General features: G+C 37.3%; 3 protein-coding genes across 4 annotated transcripts in view; 1 reads left to right on the top strand and 2 right to left on the bottom strand.

Moving 5' to 3' along the window:
• Positions 1-355: 355 nt before the first annotated feature.
• Positions 356-23,932, bottom strand: Zw10 (Zeste-white 10 kinetochore protein). 2 transcript variants are annotated; one of them, XM_076620772.1, is made up of 11 exons: positions 23,799-23,932; positions 3,477-3,820; positions 3,062-3,264; positions 2,186-2,990; positions 1,962-2,110; positions 1,784-1,884; positions 1,541-1,716; positions 1,239-1,445; positions 1,027-1,164; positions 824-957; positions 356-622 (listed from the first exon to the last, which is right to left on the bottom strand). In XM_076620772.1, exons 2-11 carry the CDS (start codon positions 3,511-3,513, stop codon positions 407-409), a joined length of 2,166 nt encoding a protein of 721 aa, XP_076476887.1. In that variant the 5' UTR covers positions 3,514-3,820; positions 23,799-23,932; the 3' UTR covers positions 356-406. The 2 variants fall into 2 exon arrangements, with proteins under 2 accessions (XP_076476887.1, XP_033195472.1); XM_033339581.2 differs by lacking the exon at positions 23,799-23,932 and adding an exon at positions 4,544-4,671.
• bark (C-type lectin domain-containing protein bark beetle) lies at positions 4,682-22,904 on the top strand. Its single transcript, XM_033339564.2, has 27 exons — positions 4,682-6,273; positions 10,606-10,775; positions 10,871-11,064; positions 11,144-11,318; positions 11,608-11,777; positions 11,869-12,107; positions 12,190-12,439; positions 12,530-12,915; positions 13,084-13,736; positions 13,827-14,283; positions 14,432-14,822; positions 14,906-15,333; positions 15,412-15,657; positions 15,720-16,660; positions 16,747-17,210; positions 17,305-17,501; positions 17,632-18,030; positions 18,111-18,388; positions 18,458-18,711; positions 18,809-19,020; positions 19,106-19,230; positions 19,295-19,525; positions 19,605-19,730; positions 19,804-20,062; positions 20,149-20,350; positions 20,420-20,667; positions 20,749-22,904. The coding sequence occupies exons 1-27, from the start codon at positions 5,956-5,958 to the stop codon at positions 21,538-21,540; spliced, it is 8,805 nt and encodes a 2,934-aa protein (XP_033195455.2). The 5' UTR covers positions 4,682-5,955; the 3' UTR covers positions 21,541-22,904.
• Positions 23,060-26,640, bottom strand: part of LOC117159593 (RNA-binding protein fusilli) — a 28,630-nt gene continuing 25,049 nt past the window's right edge. Inside the window, exon 12 of the mRNA XM_033339570.2 lies at positions 23,060-26,592. Coding sequence (XP_033195461.1) covers positions 26,410-26,592 — 183 coding nt within the window. The 3' untranslated portion in view covers positions 23,060-26,409. The remainder of the gene's footprint in view (positions 26,593-26,640) is intronic.

The raw sequence follows: 26,640 nt of genomic DNA, 5'->3' as shown, positions 1-26,640 counted from the left end.
AAAAGAGAAACTGATGACCATTTGCGATAACTACAAAGTATAAACAGTGGTTGCTAAATTATCGAAGGTTTATGTATGCTGGTAGATAGCATTTCATGGATATGGAAAAAAATTTAAGTGTAGATTTTTATACATTTTTATCCTCTATTAATAATTTTTGATTATGTGAAGAACACATTACAAACGTAAGTATTACGGTATAAATATGAAAAGAGAAGCTCTAAAAGTTTCTAATAAGAGATATTTTAATATTAACAGTATAACCAAATAATATTACGTTGAAATGAATTTAATCATCTTATCATATTTTTATATCAATTATACTGTTAATATTAATGATAATTTGTTATAAAAATTAATAAATGCAAATCGTTTATTTCTTATATACATAATTTTAAGCTTAGCATTATTTTATACTAGCTAATAAATTTGATCTGCGTTCGGTATTTTGAAATAGCGCTCTAATTAATTGTTTAACCTGGGGTGCTGTAAATTCTCGCGCGAGTGGTCCTTTACCGTTATCCCATCTTACTTCGATTTCTTTTAGTGATGCACCCAGAACTTGTATCAGTTCTAAAAATTTCTCCCACTTTCTAACATGTTGATGAATCTTTTGATGAACCTGAAAGCACACCATTGTTCTTAATATTATCGACAGAAAGCAATATCATTCCAGTTTAATTTCACAGGAACTTTTCATTATGAAATTCCTAATGAAATAGTATTTTAGTAGATTAATTTTGATGTAACCTTTTTATATAAATTAATCCATAATAAAAGTTTTTAAAATATTAAGTTATATATCTTTTCGACGTAAACTTACCGGGAATATTTGTGGTGCACGCTTAACGATCATATTAAATAATGTTACCAATTCGGTAGCAACATCAGCGGGAATGTCTTCAACAGATATCACTCTGATTATTAAGTCTTCGACCATTGAATTCATAATGCATCCTAAAATATTATTAAATTATTAATCAACTAAATACTAAGAAATATAGAAGACAAAAATTATGCACTAACCTACAGCTCTACAGTAAATATTCACAGGTAACACATCTACCCAAACCGTTTTTAATAATTCCAGCTGTCTAATGCACTGTCTCATTGCGCGTTCAGTACTGGGATGTAATTCGGAAGTTTGACCCAAAGCGGATAAACCTTATTTTAAAATAAATCATTGAAATTACTCGTTACTTAAAAAAATGTATAGATACTATTGTACAGGTACTAACCAGATTCTTTGAGAATATCAAAAATAATATTTCGTTGGTACTTCATGTGCTCTAAAAAGCAGGATGATCCAACATCTCTCAATACTAATACTTGATCCGCGAAAGTTAAATTGAGATTATGCAAGGATTCTGGTAATTTGTCCCTATACTCGTGTCCCAATGTGAGCAGGTGATGCGCGAGATACATGCAATTGTTATGAAACATAGCTACATAAAAAGTATACAAATATAAATCATTAATATTATAAGAAAAAGGTTGTTTTCATTTATATATACTATACATTAAATTACTAGTTTCTTACCGACTTGCTGCGGTATTGTTTCTAAAAATTTTCGATGGTGTTCAGGTACCAATCCTGCGTACATTTCAAAAACATTTCTACAAGTATAAAATAGCTGCATAGCGCAGGTATCCGAACTATTACAAGCTTCATCCAAGATATATCTCGCGAGATTTAATGTTTCTCTCGCGCTGGTGCTAAAATATAATTCCCAATATAAGCTTCTTTTAACTTGATTGAAAAGTTTGGGAATTATTTCAATACCTTATTTGACATTTAGGAAGCTGAAACGTATCGTCACTTAATTTTTTATTCGCCTTTATCTCGTTATAATCGTATGTATCTTCTGGGAATTCAAGTGGCTTCTAAAACATCAATAAAAAACGTATAATTTACGTCACACTGTATTCTATTATATTACGATATCTCAAAATAAACTTACCTGCGGCTCGTATGTAATGCAATCATGTAAATCTTTCTTCATAATGGTTCGCGCTTTCGCTAATAAATCCTGACAAATTTTTCTTATTAATAGCTTATCAATATTCTTCGTATATTCTGATAAAAAGAGTTGATCATTTGTAATAAAACCTAAAATATTAAATGTTGATTGTTATAATTATACCTGACAGTAAAAAAATAAAAAAGAACTTACAAATTTCCTACCAATTTTGACCAAGAAATACTGAAAATCATTGATGGCTTGAACAATGGGTGTGAAATTTTTCAAGTCGGCGCTCGATGTTGGCGTAATTCGCGAAATGCAATCATCCTTTAACGATGTTGATAATCGTTCGAGCAGATGAGGTTGTATTTCTTTCAGGAATGTTCGGTCATCGTGTATTGTAAATTGAAAATGTTGATAAAGAAACTTAAACAATAATTCCAAATTGTAGAGTACACTTTTGTAACCGGGTAATTTCTTTTTGTTTAATATTTCGATGGTGAACACTTTTTCGTCGATTACATATACAGAACAATCATCATTGATAATCGGACTAATCATGTGATTCATAAGCGTCACTGAGAATTTATGCAGATGACTCGAAAGATTATCGATACGGTGCAAACCCTGAATTAAATCCTGCATATCGTCCACCTCATTTTTTACGTTCAATGTTACAGTCTTTGCGTCTTTATCGTCGACGCCAGTCCAACATATTCGCTCGTGCAATAACGTTGACGTATCGGACAAAAATGAAGTATACAGATTTAAATATTCTTCTTCGATCGCCGTGTAAATATCAAGATCGCGTAAATCCGTTTGCGGATTATATAAAATGGTCTGCATGTGGCACAATGTTTCAGCCGCATCCACGTATCGTTTTTCTTCTTGGTAATTTTTTACAGATTTTATGCATTCATGTAGAGTTAAGAGTTGATTGGAAAGTTGTAACATTATGTTCGACTCCTTTAACGCTTGAGAGAGAGTTTTTAATTCTTTCGTAGAACCAGATAATTCTATCTTAACCTGGAATAAACGATGATAAAACTATTTATGCTTTACACAGAGCTTTTGAAGATTACATTTACTAATCGTACCTGAGTATCTATCTTCTTTTGCAATGCATTCATTTCTTCGAGTAATTTTTCTCCCTTCGATACCAAATGCTGATCTTTCGTGAGTTTCGACGTAAACTCGACATAATTATCATCCATAAAATCTTTGACATCGTATTTTAATTTCGTTATTTCTTTCTGTATTTCTGATATCTTTTCATGTAAATTAACTTTTTCCAATTTTCCTGCTCGGAGGAGCAAACGGCACGTTTGAAATTTTCGTAAATGGCATGTTCTTTATTTTAGTAATGTAAATAAAAAATAGACAACTATTCACATAGGATAATATATGAATCAATAATATTTTCGTATCTTTTATTTAGATGTTTTTATGATAAATTTTATACTTCAATGAAAAATATCAATTGCATGAGAATATATTAATTTGTATACATACCCGCTGTGATCAGTACATCAGTTAAAAATGATGTCATTTTGATAGGATATTTTCGTATATTTATCACAATTAAAAACCAGCTCTAATCACCTCGCTATTAAGTTAGCCTTAAGTATGATCACCTCATGTTTGTACACTAATATTTATACAATAATAAATGGTAAAAAATGGAATAAGCTACACTGCACCAGTTTACACTCTATCACAGGTTAGCGCAGTGCAGCTGTTGGTAGTGGCATTACGTTTATCAGAGCGACATCTCTCTCCGTTAGGTAGCGCCATCATACGATCATCGTTCGCCATTTTACGTCTTTCGAAATCGTTCGTTCGAAAGAGTAGCAAATCTGCAAAAACTTTTCACTTGTAATCTAAAGAAAATGTTTATTACATACATGTGTTTTAAATTTCTTAATGTAATAAGTAATAATGTAATATGAAACATCGTGTAAACTGCGTTAGTTCACATAATACTCTGGAATGTTAAAATTTTTGAGCGCTTCGCGTTTCAAACGATCGATATTTTGTACACGAAGCTTTGAACGAAAGAACTTATGAAAGTAAAGAAAGTTAAGAAATCCAAGTAAAATATTTCGTAGCTAGCAGAATAAAACGTATGATGCAGATATTAACGATATTATCGATCGAAATGTATTTGCAAATTGGCGTGTATTTATGTACCCAAGTTAGTAAAATAATACGTGGTTATATCGTACTCTGCTCTTTTCCTTAGATAAATTATATACGTTGACATAGCCAAACTTTACACTATTAAAATTCATACAGAATAATTCATACAACTTACATAATATATTATGTAGATATTAAGAAAATTACCATTCAAACTAATATGTATATATTATATTATGTATATTATATTTATATATTTGAGTTAATAAAATAATATACGTATGTATTATATTTTCCTCGCGTTTCCTCTCAAACGAGTAACTTTATACAATTCGAAATTCATAGAAAATAAGGCAATATAATAGATACAACGAATCCAAGTGGATGTTAAAGTCACGAAACGCCATAGACAAAGACAGGTTCTCCCAAGAGTAACTCACCTGTTTCACAACCTGCGTGACGTATTATACCGCACCGTGTCACGTGACAAGCTTTACCTTCCAACATTCGTAGGTGGTAGTAGTAATAATACTATAGTGGTTTATGGTAAGTATGGTAGTGGGCAGTGGGCCTAGTGAACGACGCGAGGTAAGGCGCGATTACTGGAAAGACAGCAGGAATATAACGAGTCGAGAGCCAGTCAAACCGCGCCCAACGTGACGCCAGGTGATTATCTCGTAGCAACGAAACTCCTTTCCGCGACATACATACGTTTCGTTATACATATACCTTATAGATCACAGAAAATCCTACGATACCATTGAACGATTGTTTTTTCGAGCGTAACGAAATTCGAACGTACATCGTGTAGCAGTCTATTAAGAAATACATGGTGTGAAGTTGTGACTTAAAGTGATATACGAAGATTTAGTGGTGAAAAGATTTTCTCATCGTATTGGTCGGATGCGTGAGAATGAACGGCATCTTTCTGATCGTGGTTGGCGAAGAGTTTGATGAAGGGAGAGTAACGGCAGCGATGGAAACGAGTCGCCACAGTCGAGCTCCGATCTCTCGCGCGTGAAGGAGCACGCCGACAGAGGAAAGGTTAACGCTCGAATTTAAAATACAGTGCACTTTTCTGAGTTTGCGTACTGGTTCCGGCATTGGAGTGCTCGATTTCGATCGTGATTTACAGATCTCAGCTGAGCACGTCCGTCGAAACTCCGTGATTTCGATGAACTTAATTACAATATATTTCCATGAAATTAAATCAATTCTGTCAATGAATTTTAAAGATAATTTATAACATCGAAATATACAATGAGTAAGAAGATTCCAAATAACCGAAGAACGTGATCGATTGTAGTGACAATTGGAAATTTATCTTACATAATGTAATATACATAGTAATACCTTGTCGTGGCTCTTTACGAACGCCGAGAATGACATATTGATAGTAATCAACGGCGGCATCGGCGTAATGACTACGGTCAGTGAAAGTATAGTAGAATTTGATTACGCGTTACATGGATCGAATCATCGTGTGACGCATCCTAGTATCGTGATAAATAACGAACATCTATAAAACGGAATCTGTGCCAAACATAGAAAATTCCTATATTCTTTGGGAATAGCGTATTATTCTATTCGATAAATATATATGTATATCGTAATCTCTTTTTAAAAACCGGGGCATGTTTATTTATCGAAATGTCGCAACAAGTGTCATCAAGGTGTAACGAAGTTTCTAAACGAAACACCGAAGAATATAGAAGTTCAGGAACTGCTGTCGTTCATAAAATTAGCGATAGTGACTATTACAAAGTGAAATTATAAGTAAAGTATCGTTAAAAAAAAAAATTCAAATTATAATTAAAAAGAAAGACTCCTGAAAGTGCATACGCGAAAGAAAATGCGTATTCTGTGTTTGCTACTGACATTTCTGACTGTTTACGGACAGTCGGACGAAGGCTACGATCAATCTTCTATTTATTATACCGAGCCAACTTTCATCAACGCGAGCAATAGCAATGCCAATGGTGGTTTGTCGGAGTTGCACGGTGGTCATATCGTCCGAGGCCAGAGATTATTGGAAAGATCGAAGAGCCCTTATCTGGTGCGCGAAGATTTGTTCGTGGAACGCGAGGGCGAGCTAGTGATAGAACCGGGGGTAGAGATCCGGTTTGGTCCCATGATCGGAATCACGGTTCGTGGTATCATAACTGCAAAGGTAATACTTAAAAAAACGGTACAATACTAAGTTTATCCCTGCTACGTTCATTCGGCCATTTTCGTCCCAGTTATATTTTTCTAGCGTTAAAAGATATTTCCTCGCCTACTTTGGACGAAATATGAACAAATTTCCTCTTGGTACGCGTGATTATTCGTTTCGATCTTATTGAAATGCAAATCTTGTTGAGATACGAATAAAATATTTTAGAAAATGTAAGGGAGTATAATAAAAATACTTGGATAGTAGGATAAACATCGACGTTTGCCGATTAACGATCTTCGTATAAAAGTTACCGACAGAACGGAATAAATTTCCGCGAGAAAAGGAAAGGAGGGAAGTGTTATAAGGTAACTTAAACGAATAAATTGCAGAGATTACAAAAAAAAAAAAAAAAATGAATTAATTAGAAATAAGAACGCGAATCACCGTTCTAAACGTTCATGTAGATATGAATAAACTAACGTTGAATGAACGTGAGTCATCTAGACATACGATTGTGCACGTGTTACTGGTGTTGTTACGAACATGCCAGAAGTGACGGATGGCAATAATTCAAATTCCCAGAAAATTTTACGACTATACTTCCAGTTAGATTTCGCCATAACAAGCAAGAAAGCCCGTCTTTACGATCCTCTGAGAACTTATTCTTGTAATTGGTACCCTGCTTCTCTCTCTCTCTCTCTCTCTCAATAATAATGTTTCTTCGTGATTGTAACATTCCCTGACTAAACCAAGATAAACGTAAAGTTACTCGGAATCGATACTATGGAATTGATAAGCGATAAGAAGCTACAGCTACGTTTTTCATACATCGGCCTACATACCGATGATTCAGATTCACAGAAGACGTATACCACGTAAACGCTAGTTATTCATTTTTACGTATCTCTTTTATTAAATAATCGTACGATATCTTTGTCTATCGATTTTTTTTAAAAAACAAAACATAGAATTATATCTTTTACTTTCATAAATTAAAGCGATATAAACTTTGCTAAAAAGATTTTTGTCTTTTTCAGACTTTGATCTTCACCGCGAATTGTGTAACACTTGTAGACAAATTGTAAGAATTAATTTACTACTCTTAACGTTTAATGGAAAGTATCGTTAATCCATCGTGAAGTCTTCTATTCGTAAACTACTACAATTGCTATTATTATTGTGGAATCAAAAGAGGAATCGATAAAGACGGTTATATAGAAACGAAAAATAGAGAAAATCTGCAGATATAACACAGCCGACGTAACGGAAACGAAACAACGCGTAAAAATATAGAGATCCCTGAATGAAGAATTTATTACGTCTGATAGATTGGCAATCGGTAATACGAGACATGTCGATTTTTCTTTTAAGAGTTGCATTATACGCCTTCGTATAAGGAAATCTTATCCCCGAGGAATAGGTTCCCGTGGTAATTCTATACGTATAAGCTTTAAATTTGTCTTTCCGGTACAATTAGAATCCGCTTGACTCTCGAATACCCCTTAAGATCGTTTCGCCTCTTGTTACGCGCTACTTAGCTGCGGTTCGTTCGAACGTTGCTTCTTTTGGCTCCTTTCCGGAAGAGCAACGGTTGTCGGTAGAAGGTTTCACGATTTACAAATAACGAGGAATAATTAACGGTGTAACTGTTCGTCGTTCCGGGGGACAAACGTGAAAGTAAAGTTAAAACTTGCAAAACCGAACGGATCGTAGAAGAGGAGCACGATATCGATTCACAGTCAGACATATCCAAATTTCTTTTCGATATTCTTTCGTTTATTTCAGATCTAAATTTATTTGAAATTTATTTAAATTTATTTCTTATCGTGTACTTTCAAATTACTGAATATAATATTATATCTAAGAACTTTGAAAGGAAAATTGACCGATGCGAAAGAAAATTAAGAATCTTGTAATTATTTTTTTTTTTTAATATACTGGGCATAGTTTAACGATAGTTCAAGCTAAGTTTAAAGAAACTACGACAGTTTCTCTTAGAATATTAAAAATCTGCTTGATTGCCACCAACTAGAGTGATATTGGAGGGCAAAAAATACGAAAACTGCGGCGAAGCTAGCTTTCGGTGAAAGAAAAAAGCACGGAAAAGGGAATTGAGACGAGGGGATAGAATGTCAAAGGACTCTGAATGACCGGAAATTCCAGAAACACGCGAGCTGAGCTGATTGTTAGTTTATTCGCATCACGTAGCGGCAACGCACAGATCGAGCTCGTTGTGACCACTCGTTGGGAATATGCGTACACAGGCTGTTGCACAGAATGGATATTATTAATATTCCGGTAGTCCGGGAACGAATACTTTCCCGTTGAAAGAGACTCGTTTCCAATCTGATTAGGTATCTTATCTTCTTTTTGAATTTTTTGTCTTTTTCGAGAGATAAGCATCTAGATAGGGCTTCGAGGATGGTTTCGGTAGACACTGAAATTAGTTCTACGAGATAAATATTTAATACCTATACGGATCTACTGCCAGACTGCGAATTTTTATGCGAATTCATACTTTCGAAAAAAAAAGAAAAAGAAAAAATACGATTAAAACAGACAGAAATTTGGGTTTACCTATTGAGCGTTATAAACTACGTTTTGGATATTTTGCGTCCATGATGGCTCGATCCAAGAACCACCAATGATTTGCATTAAAAGATATCTTAAAAAGTTCATGTTCAAACAATTTCTAATAGAGGAGTCCCTGCTGTTTCAAATTTCTTTCCCAATGCGAAAAAGCCGAATTACAGTTTACGCTATTTGCGTTTTATATTGATACATAGAATTTGAAATTGTAGTTTTTTATATAGAGTATACAATTGTTTAGAAACTCGACGCCGGGTTTGATTTATTCTTACAAAAATATTACGTTGTCACTTGTTATTTTTATTGGATGTATCAGATATACTTTTACATATTATACGCATTCTATGGATTGTTGTATCTTTCAATTTCTCTCAACTGTCTGAAATCAAGATTTTATTCCATGTTTCTGTCTTATCTTTCCCAAGGATTCGTCTACTGTCCGCTTTTAGCTGATTTTCCTCATTAGTCCTTTATCTTTTTCCACATTGTTCCAGGTGTATCTATTTAAGACAGCTAATTTGCTACCTCGTTCATAGACCTCTATCGCCTCTAAAATCTGTTACCTAAACACTCTGACGAGAAACACCGTTGGGATATATGGGGAACCTTCGTACATTAAACTAAATTCTATATTTAATAATAAAAAAATATTATTCCAAATTAAATTCTATATTTTTTCGTGCACGAAGGATTACACCGAAAGTGGAGAAGATTGTCGCCGTTTCTAATTATAGCGTAGACTCGCGTGACGAACATCCGATAGGCATTCAAAGGCTGGTAGGTGGAGTTGTTCACCGGCCATGTAGAAACGAGGCTCTCTAACCGGGGTTAAGAGAAAACGAGTGGAAGTAATCCATTTACACCGGATTTCTGATCGTGGCGGTTCCGCGAGGGCAGCCGGCAGAAGCTGTTGCGAGGAAGAGGTAGCTCTAATAGGTCGATCAAAGAACGAGACACGGAATGGCGAGCACACGATGTGAAAAAAGCACGAACGAGCGAATCAACTCTGTACGCTATGCCGCCTCCACCACGCGACGCGTCTTAGGTCACGGATCAAACAGCGGTTCTTGGCCTGAACTGTTAACCTACGACCTCGCTAATCCTCTTACGCTCCAACTCAGACGAGACCTTCCCTTCACCTTGTGCGCGTGCACCAACCATTCTCGACTACGTATCAACTCGTAACTTCCTGATTAATTGCTCAGAGAATGGACATTTATTTGTAGTCTACGATCCACGACTATAGCGAAGGCTACGAGGCTTCTCTCTATCTATCTCTGACAGAATCTTCACCCATTTGTCATCCCAATACTTGTTGGAACGGAGAGTTTGAAAAGTTTCGCCAGTCGATCGTCTAACAAATAAAATTACCAAGAGAAGATTACCATTAAAATTACCGAGATTACCATTAACGTCGAATGTTAAATACCGCGTGGCATAGCGAACGTGGTGTATCAGCAAATTCTAAGAAATGCATTTATAGAAATTCGAACGAAGAACGATAGCTACTAGGAGGAATCCCTATTACACGAACCGTAAGGGTAGTAGGGACTTAAAGGGGGTAAACGATGTTCCACCGTACTCGACGTCGAATATCGAACGTAGAATATTAATCAAACATCGTACAGCCAAAGTCGTAGCGAATTGCAAATTTAAAGTACTCGATATCGGGCCTTAAATACCGTACCGATACGTTGTACGTGTAAATATCAATTCGATCGATACTTATTCATAGTTCGTGTATGATTTGTGATTAAGGGTGAACCACAAGCTCCAATTTTATTAACCGGAGTAGAAGCGAATAATCAAGTTCATCCTATCGAAACACCGCCTTCGATACGACTGGTCGATGGACCAACTCCGTACGAAGGTAGATTAGAACTTTTACATCGTGGCGACTGGAGAGCTGTGTGCACGAATTCGCGAAAGTAAGTAAACTCAGTTTGCGTAAACGTAATTCGCGTAGCATTTATATATCTATGCCTTCTTAGCGCGTTAATTAAATTGATACGTTAATGCGTAGCTGGACAAGGGCTGATCTGGAAACAGCATGCAGGCAGCTTGGTTTCCAAGGTGGAAGATGGTGGTCGTGGATGGATAGACAATGGCCAGCGAAGCCACGATTGCTTTACGAACAACCAGGTTGCAGAGGCACCGAGTCCTCTTTAACAAGCTGCGAGAGATGGTCCGAAAGGCAGCTCGGTGGCGGTGTTTGTGGTACAGTTTTAACCGAACCTGTAAACGTACACGTAGTTGTAGCGTCCGTGAAAGATCACCAACACCGTACGATTTTCAGATTATCATCCCGATCTTGGAATATCGTGTTTACCGCGCCACGATGGAGCCACGAAAGCGATTAAACATTGGAGAGGCATTCGTTTCGAAGAAGCGTTGTACGATCGACCACTGATCCAAGAAAATACGCTTTACGTGCGGAGATCGAAGTCGATTCTACGGAACGTTGTGATCGAGTAAGCGTTTCATAGTTTAGTCGTACTGATTAAGTAAAATATAGATCGTTTTCATAGCTCGAAATTTGGAAAACAAATTCAGATGAATTTTGGCCTTTGAATTATAGCTAATTATATGGCCTTAAAATTGGACGATGCTAGGAAACAGAGATTGGTGATCGTACCGCGAATTATGAAAATCTGTTGGATCGATCACGATTTCTCTAAAATTGAATATCGGAGACGAGCGTTATGTCTCGACGATCGAAGCTAATGAACGACATTTAGTAACGTTGTTTCTGTTTAAAAGGCATGCAGGAACAGGTCGGGAATATAATGTTACGGCAGCGATCGATGTCGAGGGTGTTCCACCGCAAATGGATTCGATTTCGGTTATTCATGCTGCCTTTACCGGCATTAATGTCACTACGCCGGATGGCCCTGTCATAATCAACAATAGTACCATTCAAAACAACAGAGGTAACGTTATTCCTAGTCTCGTTCGATAGAACTATTCGAATTCCACTTGGTCGTTAATTTTTATATTACTGATCAACGATTACATTCGTAGGATATGGAATTTACGTGAATAGTTCGTCGGGAATGGCACGCATCAATGATTGCAGTATATTAGATAACGGAGCGGATGGAATCAAATACGTTCATTTCGACGAACGACCCGATGACAAATTAGACCGTACAGAGGTGTTCGATTTGTGTACATTTCCAACTACGGCCAGTCAAACGTTTCCTGTTATTATATCCATGGAACAGAGCAAATATGCACCTAACATAAAACGTTGCCCACAAGTAAACGAATTTATAAGTTATCATACAAATAGTCATAGAAGATACGAAGAGAGTGTCATGTCTGGTGTAACGTTAATTTTAGCACATCTTCACAAGACCAGGACACGTGTTGACTATGCACTTTTTGCAAATGAAGACTGACAGAAATAACAGTGCTATGATAGAAGTATACGATGGTATAGGCGAAGCGGAAAAATTGCTAGCTAGAGTGAGAGTAAAAAATGGCACGTTACCTCAGAGTGTGGCTACAACTCGACAGAATTTGTATGTAAAATTCGTCGCCGAACCACGTACGAATACTATCGTTTTCGTACGACTGTCTTCTGGTTATAGTAAGCTCGCAAATCATTTAAATTTCATCTTAACTTTCTATATTTCCAATCTTTCCACCTCTAATCTCTGTATCTCCGATTCTATTCCAGAAAAGACCTACGATCTAAACGTGACTGGAAGTATCGTAGCCGGTAACAATGGAAGAGGAATCGCGGTAGAGAAACTACGATCAGCCTTGCACGTCCACGAAACCTCTGTATCCAGCAATAAATATCTAGCCGGCGTGCATGTGTTGGGCGGCGCTGCGGATGTGAATATTACGAGCAGTCGCATATCTTTTAATACGGGAGACGGCGTGAACATTACCCTTACCGGAGGAAATCGCAATGTGTCTCGGACAAGTATTTCCTCCAATCAGGGCTACGGTTTTGCAGCGTGGTTTAACGACAGTTCCACTACCGAATACGTCTATTTTAATCAGACTACCGTGGTCGAATATTCGCAGATATTTCGCAACAAAGATATTGGCATCCTAGTGAGTATATTCTAAGAAAAATGAATTAGCAGAAGTAGATTTTTATCGAAGCTCCTCTTATAATTCGAAGAATAGCAATTCCATTAACGTGGATGGCTGCATGAACCTACGAAAAAGACAAAGTCGATTAAAAAAAGAAATCACAGTTAACGTTCGTATTATTTATAGGTTGGTAATGCAACCGGCAATTCGTACGTGAACGTGACGGGTAATTGGTTCAATAGTAGTTCTGAGACTGCGGTGCAAATAGGATCTAGTTGGAGACACGACGAAGGATTATTGAAACTTCAAATTGGCCACAATTCTTTCGTACAGAATACAAAATTTGGGATCAAATTGAGTCCTGCTCTCAATTTAAAAGCAACGATAGAATACAATTACTTCAGAGAGCAGTCTAGTGGTTGTATACTAATCAAGAATCCTCTCTATGAGGAATTTAACATCTTGCCTGCGGACATCGTTGTCAGACACAACGAATTTTACAATAATCGTGGTGCCTTTGTAGTCAGCATCGGTCTTTCACCCTACAGCGATGTACAGAGATTATTGTTCACTAGAAATTTTTTGCGTGACAATCGTGTCCGAGAGCTGTTCGACAGTAGGAATACTGTGAGATCCAGATTAATTCCGCGTTCCAGAGTCGCGGCTGTAGTCGTTGTTTCATCGAGCAACGTCGAGGTTTTCCGTAATATTTTACATAATCCCGAATCACGATACGAAATTGGCTCTCATTTAGAAGATCAGAGTAAGATTATAAATTGTACTTATAATTGGCTTGGATTTGCCGAAGAGAATAAGATATTCGAAAGATTATTCCATAGGTTTGTACTGTTTAATTTTACATTTTACATTTTATAAACTTTACGATGGTCCAATTTTATAAACTTTTTAACGTACCGCTTTCATTTTAGAAAAGACAGATACAATCTCGCCAAGATCGAATACTTGCCGTACTTGTTACATAGCAGCAATCCAGGGGCCAACACAATCATCTCAAATCCAACATTCGTTCCACGATTCGTTACACCCGGTACAAACTTGGTCGGTGGTGAAGTGGATGGTCGCGAATTTTTAAACTCTGGGGAATACATCGTTGAGAGGGATATCAACGTGCGACCAGGTGGAAAATTGATTCTGCACCCTGGGGTCACTTTGCGTTTCCCACCAGCTGTGGGAATGATGGTTGCTGGAACGTTAGACGCTCGTGGGATAAGGCCAAGCGATATCCTGTTTACTTTGAAAGAAGAACTTCTTATGGATTCGGACAACGAGACTCTTACGAGCCAAGCATTTAGTGGACTAAATGAAGCGGAGTCCGTGCCCGTGAGGCTTCTTGGAGGAAAGACGAATCTTGAAGGAAGATTGCAGGTAAAATTATTTACCATTGCTGACTAAACACTGAATCACATGGAATTATAATCATTAGGAAATTGACGTAAAATTATAAAATCAAGAAAAAAGAAAAGAATTGTACAATTTTGAATTGCACTATGGAATTCTTACGTATGCTTAACAGGTAAAAGTAGGAGAAAAATGGGGAACAGTATGCAATTACGGTTGGACAATCCGAGACGCGGCTCTAGTATGTCACCAATTAGGTCTCACTTTAGATCCAGACAATTGGCTGCTGGAACGTTCACAAATTCCAAACGCTGGTATCAACGAAGACATTATTTTAAGTAACGTTAGATGTACCGTGGACGATAACGATATATCGAAGTGTAAAGCAGAAACAGAGCAGAATTTTGAGAATTCTTGCACTCACGAGAACGACGTGGGTGTTAGATGTTCAGAAGCTGCGTGGGCGGGTCTTCGACTGGGACCGTTAGCCCTGAGAAGCGACCTTCAATTTGTAACGATAGAAAAAGCAGGTCTGCTCGACTACACGACAAATTCCTTCAAGCCAGGTACGTCTTATAATAACCATTTAAACGTTTTTTTTTTTAATTTTTCCAAAATACGATCATAAAAGATGATTAAATTTGCACAGCTCTTCAAATCGATTTCGCAAGACATTCGTTGGACAGTGTTAGAATAATTGACAATCTGCAAGACGGTCTAGGAATTTTATATTCGGATATATACTCGGTGGATGCTGTAAACACTGTGAAGAACAGCGATTTCTCGCAAAACGGGGGCAGTGGGATCAGTTTCAAACAATTGGGAATGGAAATCGTCAATTCCCGAATTGAGAACAATAAAGTCGCGGGGATAAGGCACAATCCTGCCCTTTCTGCAGTTCAACAAAGAGAATTCGCTGGGTGGTTCCTACGTATGCCGGATTTAATTGATTCGTCGTATAATCCAGTAGTCATACCGTATAACATGAGAGACATTGAATTGTCTAACGAGGAAACTAAATATATGATAACTGTCAAAGTTACCGGTGATCCTATTCGACAACGTATTGCCATTAAAGTAAGCGTATCGAAAGAATTGACGTTCCTTTCTGTTTTTGCAAAGAAATAATTAAAAAATACTTCTCTGATTCTACAGTGCACTCCAGGATACGTTATCGGTATTCAACTTTTAAATCCCATCGAAAATCGTAGTACGGAACAGATCGTTCTACATGATTCGCAATACGTCGATCCTAGTCGGGAAAGTTGGAACTTGAAACGCGATTTGGCAATATTTCCTGCAACATCGACCTCTTACGCTGTGATTTTAGAATACGATAGCGGCACCAACGCACTTGGAGGGGCTGTTGTTGTTCTCACAGCTCTTCAAGCTCCGATACAGGTATGGGGATTAGAATATTCAAACGTTTACAGTATCGAGGATATATAAAATATCATTTACAGGATGTACGAAACAAAATCGTAAGAGGCCCCATCCCAAAGTTGCTAGTAACCAAGTCCAAAATCAAGAACAACAAGAAAGGTATACTCGCGTCATTTTACAATCGGTATCTGGATGAAATTGGCGATCATTTTCTTCGAAAGGCAAACGAAACTATACAATTGGTCGCTTGTGAGATTTCTCACAACCAGGAGCAAGCTATTTACGTGCATTCACCTTACTGGAACATTTACCAGACGAATATGTCTGAAATTGCGATTCACATTAACGACAGCTTGATCACAGACAATGGCAAAGGGATATACCAATTCAGTCGCGATGCAAGACATTCGAATAATCTTTTCCATTGGATAATGCAAGATAGTACGATCGAAAGAAACAGAAGGGGTGGCTTTGAAGTGATTTTGCCTGATGTGTGGCAGTATAACGAGAATTTCACGCACACTTTATATTTTGATAACAATACCTGGCGAAACAACGAGCAGTTTGGCTTTGTAGTCGACGGCCACTATGCCACCTTGAATATGTCCAATAATAGATTCGAGGGAAATCAATGTAAAACTGGTTTGATTTCCATTCAAGGAATGGAGAAAAAGATGCAGATTAACAACAATTATATCGAGAGCAATACTGGAGGCTATATGGTAGAATTCAAGGCAGACAGCCAATCAGAAATTTTGGGAAACGTCGATGCGCGTTTTTATAACAACGAAGTCAAACGAAATACCTATGATCCAGCTAGTATGGGACCACGTCGTACAGACGATAGTCCTAGTTACGTTGTTGGGTTTCATGGTATACAGAAAGTGCAAATAAACAGAAATTTATTTGGCGATAATTCTTTGGCCTATGAATTATTGGCTGGCATTAGAACAGCTAAAATTAACAATGAAGTCGATGTGTCGGAGAATTGGTGGGGAACTGATAACGATACTAAAATCAGGTATTAATTTATCCATATAACAAACGTTAATCTATAATTAATTTAGTCGTCTCATTATATCTCATGTAAATATTCGTTATTCACAGACAAAGTATTTTCGATTTTGATGACTGGAATGATCACGCAGTTGCCAACTACCGACCTTTCTTGACCAGCGATTCTTTTGATTCTTCGGTGTCTGCATCCTGGCAGATCGGAAAGGAAATAGATCTAGATAATTTAGGTGGACGCATAGTAGAAAATCTATCCATTCATTCCAGAGACAAGCCTTACGTTGTAAAATCTGATATCACGATCATGCCAGAAGCCACATTGCACGTTTATCCGGATGTTGTTATGGAATTTGCACCCAACGTTGGGATTCTTGTTCTTGGTACATTGAAAGCTGTAGGTGCACCTGGTCATGAGATAATAATGAAACCGATGGAACGCGAAGACGTTAGTGACTCTACGAACGCAAAGTTAAGAAAAAGTGGAAATATAATTTCCGTGTCGGATGAAACTATCCGTCTTTGTAAAGATGGACGATGTTCGTCCCTGTACAACGAAGGTAAAACTTTTTTAAACATATATAGCGATACAATAAATATATATTCATTTTTTTTTATCCAAGCTGGGATATTCATTTTATTATATTCATACAGGATTCTTGGAATTCTTCAATAGAACAACCTTACAGTGGATACCCTTGTGCGACACTAGATTTACTGAAAGAAACGCACAAGTAGCCTGTCGACAGTTGGGCCACGACTCGCTTAATGTCTATGTATCCTATGATCGTAGATACGAACTTCATCCTGGTTCTTTAATACGCGTTTGGTCTTGGCCTGAACCATTGCAGGTAAATAAAAGTACACCGTTTAAAGCGATTTGATGATCGTTGTCTGTTTTGAGTGTTGTATTCGTTAATCTCGTATTTCTCTTTTCTTAACATACACACATACTGGATATTTTAATGTATAATATTTCAGTGTACCGGGAAAGAAGTGAAATTGGAAGATTGTCAAATTAGACTGAACGGCCAATTATACGGGCACCGGCACGAATGCCCATGGGACAGTCAGTTCGTCTTCATAAATTGTGGGAAACGTAATCTGGACGATTCGCATGACTATTGGGGCGGAATACGGATTGCCAACAGCGAATTCGAGCGTCACTTGTACGAGCATCGTATTCACGATGTCGTGACTCACGAAACAGTAAGACGCGTCGAGTCGGTGTTAAGATACATTAAGATCGTCGGTGCTGGTATTTTGCATTTTGAGAAATCAGCTGCCCTGCAAACGATTATGAAATCTCCGACGATAACGCACGTTAACATAACTCATAGCGCTTATCACGGCATTAACGTGATATCGCCGACCCATACAGTTCGTATCGGATAATGTTGCTCTTTTATTATTGACTAGGTCTTTTTATTATTTTATCGATACATTTGTCAATCTTGTAGGTCGAATTATTATTCAACGTTATCGACAACGTGCTTGGAAATGGCGTGAATTTACTGTCAATAACGGGCGAAGGTCGCGAAGCGGATGAAAGTTCGTTTACTCCAATTAAAGATCTTAGTATTCCTTATCATTTGTTCAGCATGATCGATATTTGCGATACTACTAAAGAAATTACACTGGAGGAACGAGTTATAGTTTATTACAAATACGACAATCATCCTGTGAATTGCGTTAAGATCTTTCGCAGTGCTTACAGGGCAAAACCTTTTGGATTTAGGTATCCACTTTTCCCAATAGAATATCTATCCTTCTTTAATTGTATCAAATTTAATTTACATCGTTTTAGGCTTTTGCAATTTAATTTGTTTAATTCCACTGGAAAACCGGGCCGAACTGATAGCATTACTTTATACGATGGAGACATTTATAATATCACTGCCAAAAGGATAGGCCACTTGGAAGCTAATAGTCTCGATGAAAAGAAATTATTCAGAACTCAGGGGCCAAGCCTTAGTATAAGATTATTCGCCAATGGTGCAAGCAACGTACATGGATTTATTGCAGAAGTAGTCACTCTACCAATCTCTGCTATTGGATTCAGTAAGGAAAATTATTACGTAACTTGAATATGGTATATCGATGTCATACTCTTCTTTCTTTCTATATATATATATACATATTTTTTTTCACTGTTCAGATCGTGATGTGCAACATAACATTTCCTATTCTGTGATAACTAACTGCCGCGAAGGAGCGATTAAATACGCTAGTGCTGGCGAAGTGAATGCTATAATGACCCTTGAACGTAATCAATTCACGAATAATTGCGAGAAACTGTATGGTAATTTTTCAACCTGCAAGTCAGCTGTATGGTTGGATGTCCAAAATACACAATCTTTGTACTTCAGAGTAAGCATTCCAATATTTGTTAAAGTATCTTTTGATTACTTAAAATGTGCGTGTCTTTTTAAACATATTATGTTCGATATCATAGAATAACGTTGTTCGACAAAACCAAGGCGGTCTTTCGATTCGAGCCGATTCCAGGGGCTCTGCCACTTCATTGGAAGGATGGATTCACAATAATCTTTTTGCAGAAAATTTCAACAAACCTGCTCTGTATGTAAAAAGGAACATCTCCAGTGACGCTAGCGAACAGAAAGGTTAATCGAATATTTTTCAGATACGTGGAAGGTCGACAAAGCAGTCCCTATCAAGAAGTTATTATATTCAGAAACTATTTTACAAAGAACAATGCTCTCTATGATAATAACATTGTCCTGAAACAAGTAGTCAGCAATATGACTCTGAATTATTTGCATGCCAATCTTGGTGCGCATCTCTTGGAAATCTCTGGATTCGAGGGAGTTCGTTTACCTATCTATCAAAGCACATCTCACAATGGTTTCTATAAGTACGCGGCTCTTCTTCAACATCCGATATTTCAAACAACAAAAAATTTCATTCGTAAATTCTATGAAAAATTATTTCAGAAATTACGCAGTGGACCGTGATGGCCGTAGCACGATAGTTGCAGGAACCCCTGGCCAACAATACGTGGATAACGTTTTCTTTAATCCAGACAACGATTACGAAATGCTTACGATGAATAGATCACAGTATGCGTAATACTAAATATCGTTTTATAACTAGATGCATAGAATGTTAATCATATAATTTTTAATTATACAGACAGTTAGAAATGTGGAGGTCCCATATAGATGCACGACACAATTGGTGGGGATATAACGAAACCCTAGCTGTTGCTGGTAGAATCAGAGACAGGGGAGATTCTCCGGAGCTGTTACAAGTTGACTATCAACCTTTCCATATGAGCAATCAGTCAGTCTTAAATGGCAAATGTCCACCAGCATGGGATTTAGTGGGCGATACATGCTACATATACATTGGTGCTCCCATGGATTTTTTTAGCGCTCGAGAATTCTGTAGAGTGAGTCATCGATCGCTGGAACTCTTAGCATGTCTAATTACCTGATTTATAGGCTCGTTTAATGAAATTTGTTCCAATGCCGTTAGTCTGTGAACGCGTCCATGCCGTTCATTATGGGCAATTATCTGGAAGTTTGGCAATTTCTACGAAAACAACAAGTTGGATACGATTATTCCGATCGTGCCTGGGTACAACAATTAGATCGTGTGGATAAGTGCACCACTTTCATATATCAGACTATCGAAATTGACTACTGTGCTCAGCCAAGTCCTTTCATTTGTGAAATTGGTAAATTTTACTATACATATAATTCTAGGAAAAAGGATATATATATATCTTTTTCTTTTTTAATTCCAGATCCTAAAGTAAATATCGATCCGCTATCTTGGAGAAAAGACATAGTTGCAGTGGCCGTGTTAGGAGCAGCTGGCGTAGCCCTAGCGTTATTAACGGCTGCTATCGCACTCTGGATATCCAAGTCAAAAAGGAGGAACCTCGAAAGGCTAGAGAGACGGAATTCAATCAGACAATCTTTGCATTCTTTGCGATCAGTCGGCTCCACCTCTGGTTTCACTGAACTGGCATACAGACGCAAACCTATCGCGGTAAATACTCTTCTGTTTCAAGCAATTCTTCCACCTCTCTGTCGTAGCGCACAATTATCATTACGCAAATATTCATTTCAGACAAAACACTCTACAGATACTTTGAACTCGAAATCGCTAGATTACAGAAGAATGTTAAATGGTGGTAGTATAGATTCAATGGACAAATCTCAATTAAACTCATCCATGGAAGACAATCAAAGCTACGATGTGTACGAAGCGCATAATCCAAGATATTCCCCCAGCACTAGCGATTTCAAAGGAGCTGTTCAAAAGTACGGCGCTCCGCAAAGCGGGGACAATCCGGTCTTTGATTTGACATATCGCAACGAAGGTTTTAGAAATCATTCCACGTTCGCTTCAAGAACCACCAACGACTGGCCCGTTGAATCCATCACAGAAACCACCGCTGATGAAACTCCAGTCGTCGATGCTACCAATGAGAGTTCTTACCTTCATAATACCTCTACCCTTCCACTAAATTCGAGTCTTGCCTTGACCGACTCTATCAGCGAATTGAAACGCGATATCGATGGATCAGCGTCATACAGTACAATGGATTACGATTCAAAACGCAGTTACGATAACGCAACGTTCACACCGAGTCAGATATCGGAGCCTGTGCCAGAGTATGCTCCAAACTTTAATCCTCCGATACCGCCTCATCCTTATCATTATCACGAAGAGAGGCCTCGAAGCGAAGCATTGTTAGAAACTAATTTGGATACAGGAGAAGAAAAGCCTTTACGTTCGAAAAGCGAAGCCTTGCTGGAGACTAATTTGGATGTGTTTTTGGCAAACGAGCCAACGGAATTGACGCAACTGTCAGCTGGGGCGCGAAGCAAAAGTCAGCCCTTGGAAACGGCAATGTAAATTGTTAATGGGAAGTGAAATTGCTTCGTTCGTTGAATTATGTAGGTATTGTAAATGTTAAAAAGGAATACTGCCAGGAATGTATCCGCTGGCAGAGTATAATTTTTATCACGTGAAACACGAAGAAAGGACTTCTAGGTGGAAATTGATTATTATTACTCAGCCCACCGAATTTAATACTTAAGCTATTTGAACTCAAGAAGAAAGACACGACAGAACGCTGTCATTTTTTCGAAGAAAAATATTTTACGTCTGCTATCTTCTTGTAGCTGAGATCTCAGTATTCGGGTGGCTCTTAATTTAATAGATGTTAACGGATGAATAAGAAGGAGCTTGTTTTACATTTTATACAAGATGCACTTGCGCACAATCCCAAGTTGTACCTAATTACGTAGTACGTAATGCATAGTATATTCACTAATGTAATGACTAAAATGAAACTTTTTATTATACATCGTGTACAAAGAGCGAATGATACAACGATATGAGCGATAGTTCGCTATTGGGATAATTTAAAGAGTCATCTACAGGCACGCGAAGCGCACATGTAAAATAGTTTCTATAATACTTCTCTTTGGAATTACACTAAGATTGGGAAACGCGACGTAAAAATGAAAAATATGAAAACACGTCACAAATGCATGGTATTACACTGCCAAACACGTTGAAGAGAGTATACTTTATTATATTAGCACGATGAGAGGAACTCACGTGCCGACGTTGTGATAGATAACTCGTCCGAGTATAAATTGCGTTTTAGTCTCGTTAATGTACTGATGGTTCTTATCGCATAAGCGAGTTATACGTTAAGGAATACTACATCTATACATATATACGTTTTTAATTAACACGAGAATCATTTAATAGATATAGTTTTCCTTATAGTGTAGGTGATCTCACCAAACGCCTTCGTAAGAATTTTATCGAGCAACAGATTATCCGTCCGTACGCGTAAGATCATTATAGCCGTGCCTTATTTGGCGTATATATATAATATATAAATACAACAGACATCGCACAAAAGATGTCTTTCACTGAATCGACTTAAGACACTCCGTTATTCGTATTTTTTTATATCGTTAATTGTAAGAGAATCATAGAGATTTTACGTATAAGTTTTATCGGTGAATAGTAGCTCAACAAACAAAGGTGTACTATGTAAATTTATTCTTCCAAAGAAGAAAGATTAAGACATTATTTAAGGAAGCAAGAATACGCGTCGATTTACGTGCAAAATATTTTTGACGCACTTTTTCAGGAAGTAATAGTACGTTCGTTTAAATTATAAAATATTTGTAATTTAATAATTTGTATATTGAAGATTGGTCACGACAGTACTAATAAACAAGATGCATTCGATTAAATGGTTTTATTATCACATTATAAGAAAAATCGAAACAAAAAGAATGGATTTTACTTTTTTTTTATATACGTTACAATTAAATAGATATCTTGGACTGTGTATACAATATATTACACGATATAATGAAAGGGTTGACGAATAAATTATGGAAGACTATTTTAAAACAATTATTGAATATATTAATATTAATATCGTTAATAACATTATTAAATATCGGGATCAGATTACTATTCGTCGTAGCCGTTTTTTCAGACTGCAGAAACGATCAATCGGTGACAGAAGTTCGCCTGTGTTTACAGTAGACGAAAGCTTCTCATATATATATATATATCTTTTTTTAATTTTTTTCCTTAAAAAGCTCTTTGTGCGGTCAAGAAGTGGGTCACATAAATATAAACGGCTTTACTTGCTCAGCGTCTTCTAGACGCGATTTTTTTTTTCATTTAAATATGCTGAATCTTATTATAAGATAGGCATACAAACATATGTATATACAATTTTCTATTATACTAACATGATAGGAGAGTCACGCCGAGATCGAATAGCTAAAAATTTCCGTCTACGGAATAATTCCATTAAATTTGCATGAATTATTTAAATATTTTGTTCTAGTCTGTTTCTCAGATCGGGTGAGCATAATTCGAGATAAAATTTTTTGTTTAAATCTAACACGAGAAATGATCTTAGAAATCAGGAGAACGCCGTTCGGTAGGAACTATCCATATATGACGTACGATCAGGAACTACAATAATTAATTAAGTAAAATAACCATCGATCTGTATAGAAAATAAACTGAAGCAAAATCGTTAAATAATTCATTGCGAATTTGAAAAATATCGATGTACATTGTTCGAAATAATTAATTTAATACGAATAACAATGATAGTACTTTACCTGATATTTCTCAGTACGGGGAACTAGTGTTTTTGGTCCCTATAACGTATGTCACAACAAGAAACAAAGAAGAAGGGAAAAATTATTGCACCAATATTGTGTGACATAGCACGTTACGGTAACGAGAAACAGAATCAACAATGCGGTTTGTTCATGGTGCTCGTTAAATCGGAGCACTGTTTTTTTTTTATCTCTTACAGTTTAACTTAATTCCTAAAACACTTATTCTTACGAGCCGGCGATATTAACTCGCAGCCCTAGTATTTTCGAATCACCTCGTCACTTTTCATTGCACTTTTCATCGCAACCAAACGAATCGCTAAACGAAATACAACACACCGCGTGTCACTAATAGCTCTGCTAATAGTTTTAGCGCGTACGTACGATCAGACAACTTCAGGTACCTTTGAATCGAGAGTTTCGATGGTGGCGATGTTAGTTAAAGGTCTCGATATTATTGATCGATCCATATATAACCTGTTCTCTCGTCTTCGATCTTGCGTTCTTTCAATTTTTATAACTCGCACGGATGCAAAAATATAAACTCGATTGAAAGAAAGATATTCATGTTATATATGTTGGTATTTCTTGTTTCTTTAAGTCAGAATGTACGGTGAAATTTTTGGCAACTACAACTACACGTCGATTATCGATTATTATCGAAGCTCGTTTCAAACTTAGCTGTAGTGTAATATTTATGAAAAATATGTATATCTATATATTCGTATATAATGTATATATATTATATTATTCGTAAGATATTTGACGACTTTTTATGATGCTTAACTTTTAGCGATAAAACGACCCTGGCTTTTCGAACGTCACTCTTTATATCTAAAATTGCACCTTTATACACGAGCGCGGTTTGCAGGAACAAGAACAGAGAGGAACATTTGCAAAACTGCAGAGACATGTTCTCAACTCAATTTTTATCCAAAGAATGTATAATTCATCCCTCTCTCGTGCGTAATTATATAAGCCAATGACATTTGCACTATCGATTCTAATAAGATTTGAAAAAACTCGTCAAGGCTTACTTCTTTTTGCGCAGAAAATTATTCGAAAGATCCGCTATACGTTGCAACTAATTCTAAACTAATACACTGCAACGAGGAAGGGGTGAAAAAATGTTGAAACGTATCGCTTTACCGGGGAAAAATAGCGTTTAAAAATTATATAAACTAATTACGTGATTGAGCGATCGATAAAAATCTCAGGTATAAGCATTCTCGACCTGGTTTACCAATGTTAAATAACTTGTGTATGTTAAATAACATATGTATGTATATAGCAGTCACTGTAGAAGAACCGTAATTATACGTATGTACTTTACTACAAACAGATACGATCGATTACAAGCAGAAACCGATGGTAAAAATTGGCTCGAGGTGGTGACGATATCTTAAAGGAAAAGGTTCGCGAAATGTTTGCAGCATTCGTGGCGCGATCCGATGACAAAGTATCGTTAGATCGTCGTTATCGCGCGAATCGTAGTCTCCTACAGCGATTCAGGCAAACCGATGAGCCGGAAGCTAACATGAACCGACACTTTGGAGTCGAATAACTTACTCGATAATAATAAAACTTGACAACTTTACGGCGAACCAACGACGATAACGTATCTCGTTCGGATAAATTCGCGATATAGGGTATATATTATATATAAATTTCATATTTAAAAACTTTATATTAAATTAAGTAAAACTCTAAAAATAAAAGCGCTATATCACGCCGGTGATTTTACTTCTCCTTTTTCGTCTTTTTTCGCTATATTAATCAGAGTAGAGATTATCGTAGTTAACACGTTCGATCGTAATATTATACTATAGCCGGATACTCGGAACCACAATGTGCCAATGCGAGCCAATCTTCGTACGAATTGAATGCTAACGCGTCATGCGTTCAATTCGTTGCTGAAATTCCGAATATCAGCCATACGGTTGCGGTCATTGATTCCCAGCGAGCCTACTTAAAATGATCGAAACGTGAATTATTCTGGAACGCCACGGTATATTAGTGACACGACCAGACGATGCTAGCTGATCGCGGTTCGTCGCTCCCGGGAACGTATGCATCTAGCGTCCTGATGCTTAATCACAGAGCGGCGAATGGAATAAAGCGAGAAAAAAGAAACAGACGTGAAGATGGGGTGACAGAACAGAAGCCCAGAGGGGGAACACGGGGGGATGAGGAGAATAGAAAATGTGCCGTGCGCGTCCTGTTCCAGAGGAACTGAAACAAACGACGAGAAAGAAACGACGTCACTGCGTTATGCTACGACGACTTGCATCTGTCTCTAGACTAGAAAGGAACGTGCCACCCTGCGACACGTTAGATTTACGGGGTGGAAGATGGGGGGAGCTTCTTTCGAAGATAAGAAAAAGATGCGAATCCAGTCACGTTGGATACCTTTCGAGACTTCGTATCGCGAATTTCCTCGAAGCTGTTTTAAGACAAGGATTCTTCTTGTCGTACGTACAGGTGTACGACGATACGTTGCCTTCTTTTACAAGCAGCAAATAAACGTAACCGTTCAGTTACTATCGTGCGAGGCTAAAAGATTCACTCAATCCTGCTGAGAATCGCATGAATCTTGATCGGGCAATCATCATCACACCATGAATACTTCGATGAATGGATTGCATTCTGCTTGGGGAGGTGCTGGAACAGGTACACGCTTTTCCAAATCCATTCGAGGGAGGAAAGCGTCGATACGCGTCGGTTCTGCGGTTGGTGTGGTCGCAGCAGGCACAGTTGCTCCTGGTGCTAATTGCAGACATTCCGCCGGAGTTAACTGGAAATGCAATTTTCGCAATTGTCGTAATTATATAAAACGAACGAT

This window comes from Bombus vancouverensis, chromosome 8, assembly GCF_051014615.1.
Source record: "Bombus vancouverensis nearcticus chromosome 8, iyBomVanc1_principal, whole genome shotgun sequence".
Lineage (NCBI taxonomy): Eukaryota > Metazoa > Arthropoda > Insecta > Hymenoptera > Apidae > Bombus > Bombus vancouverensis.
The sequence above is the reverse complement of the archived record's forward strand: the minus strand, read 5'-3'. Positions and strand labels throughout refer to the sequence as shown.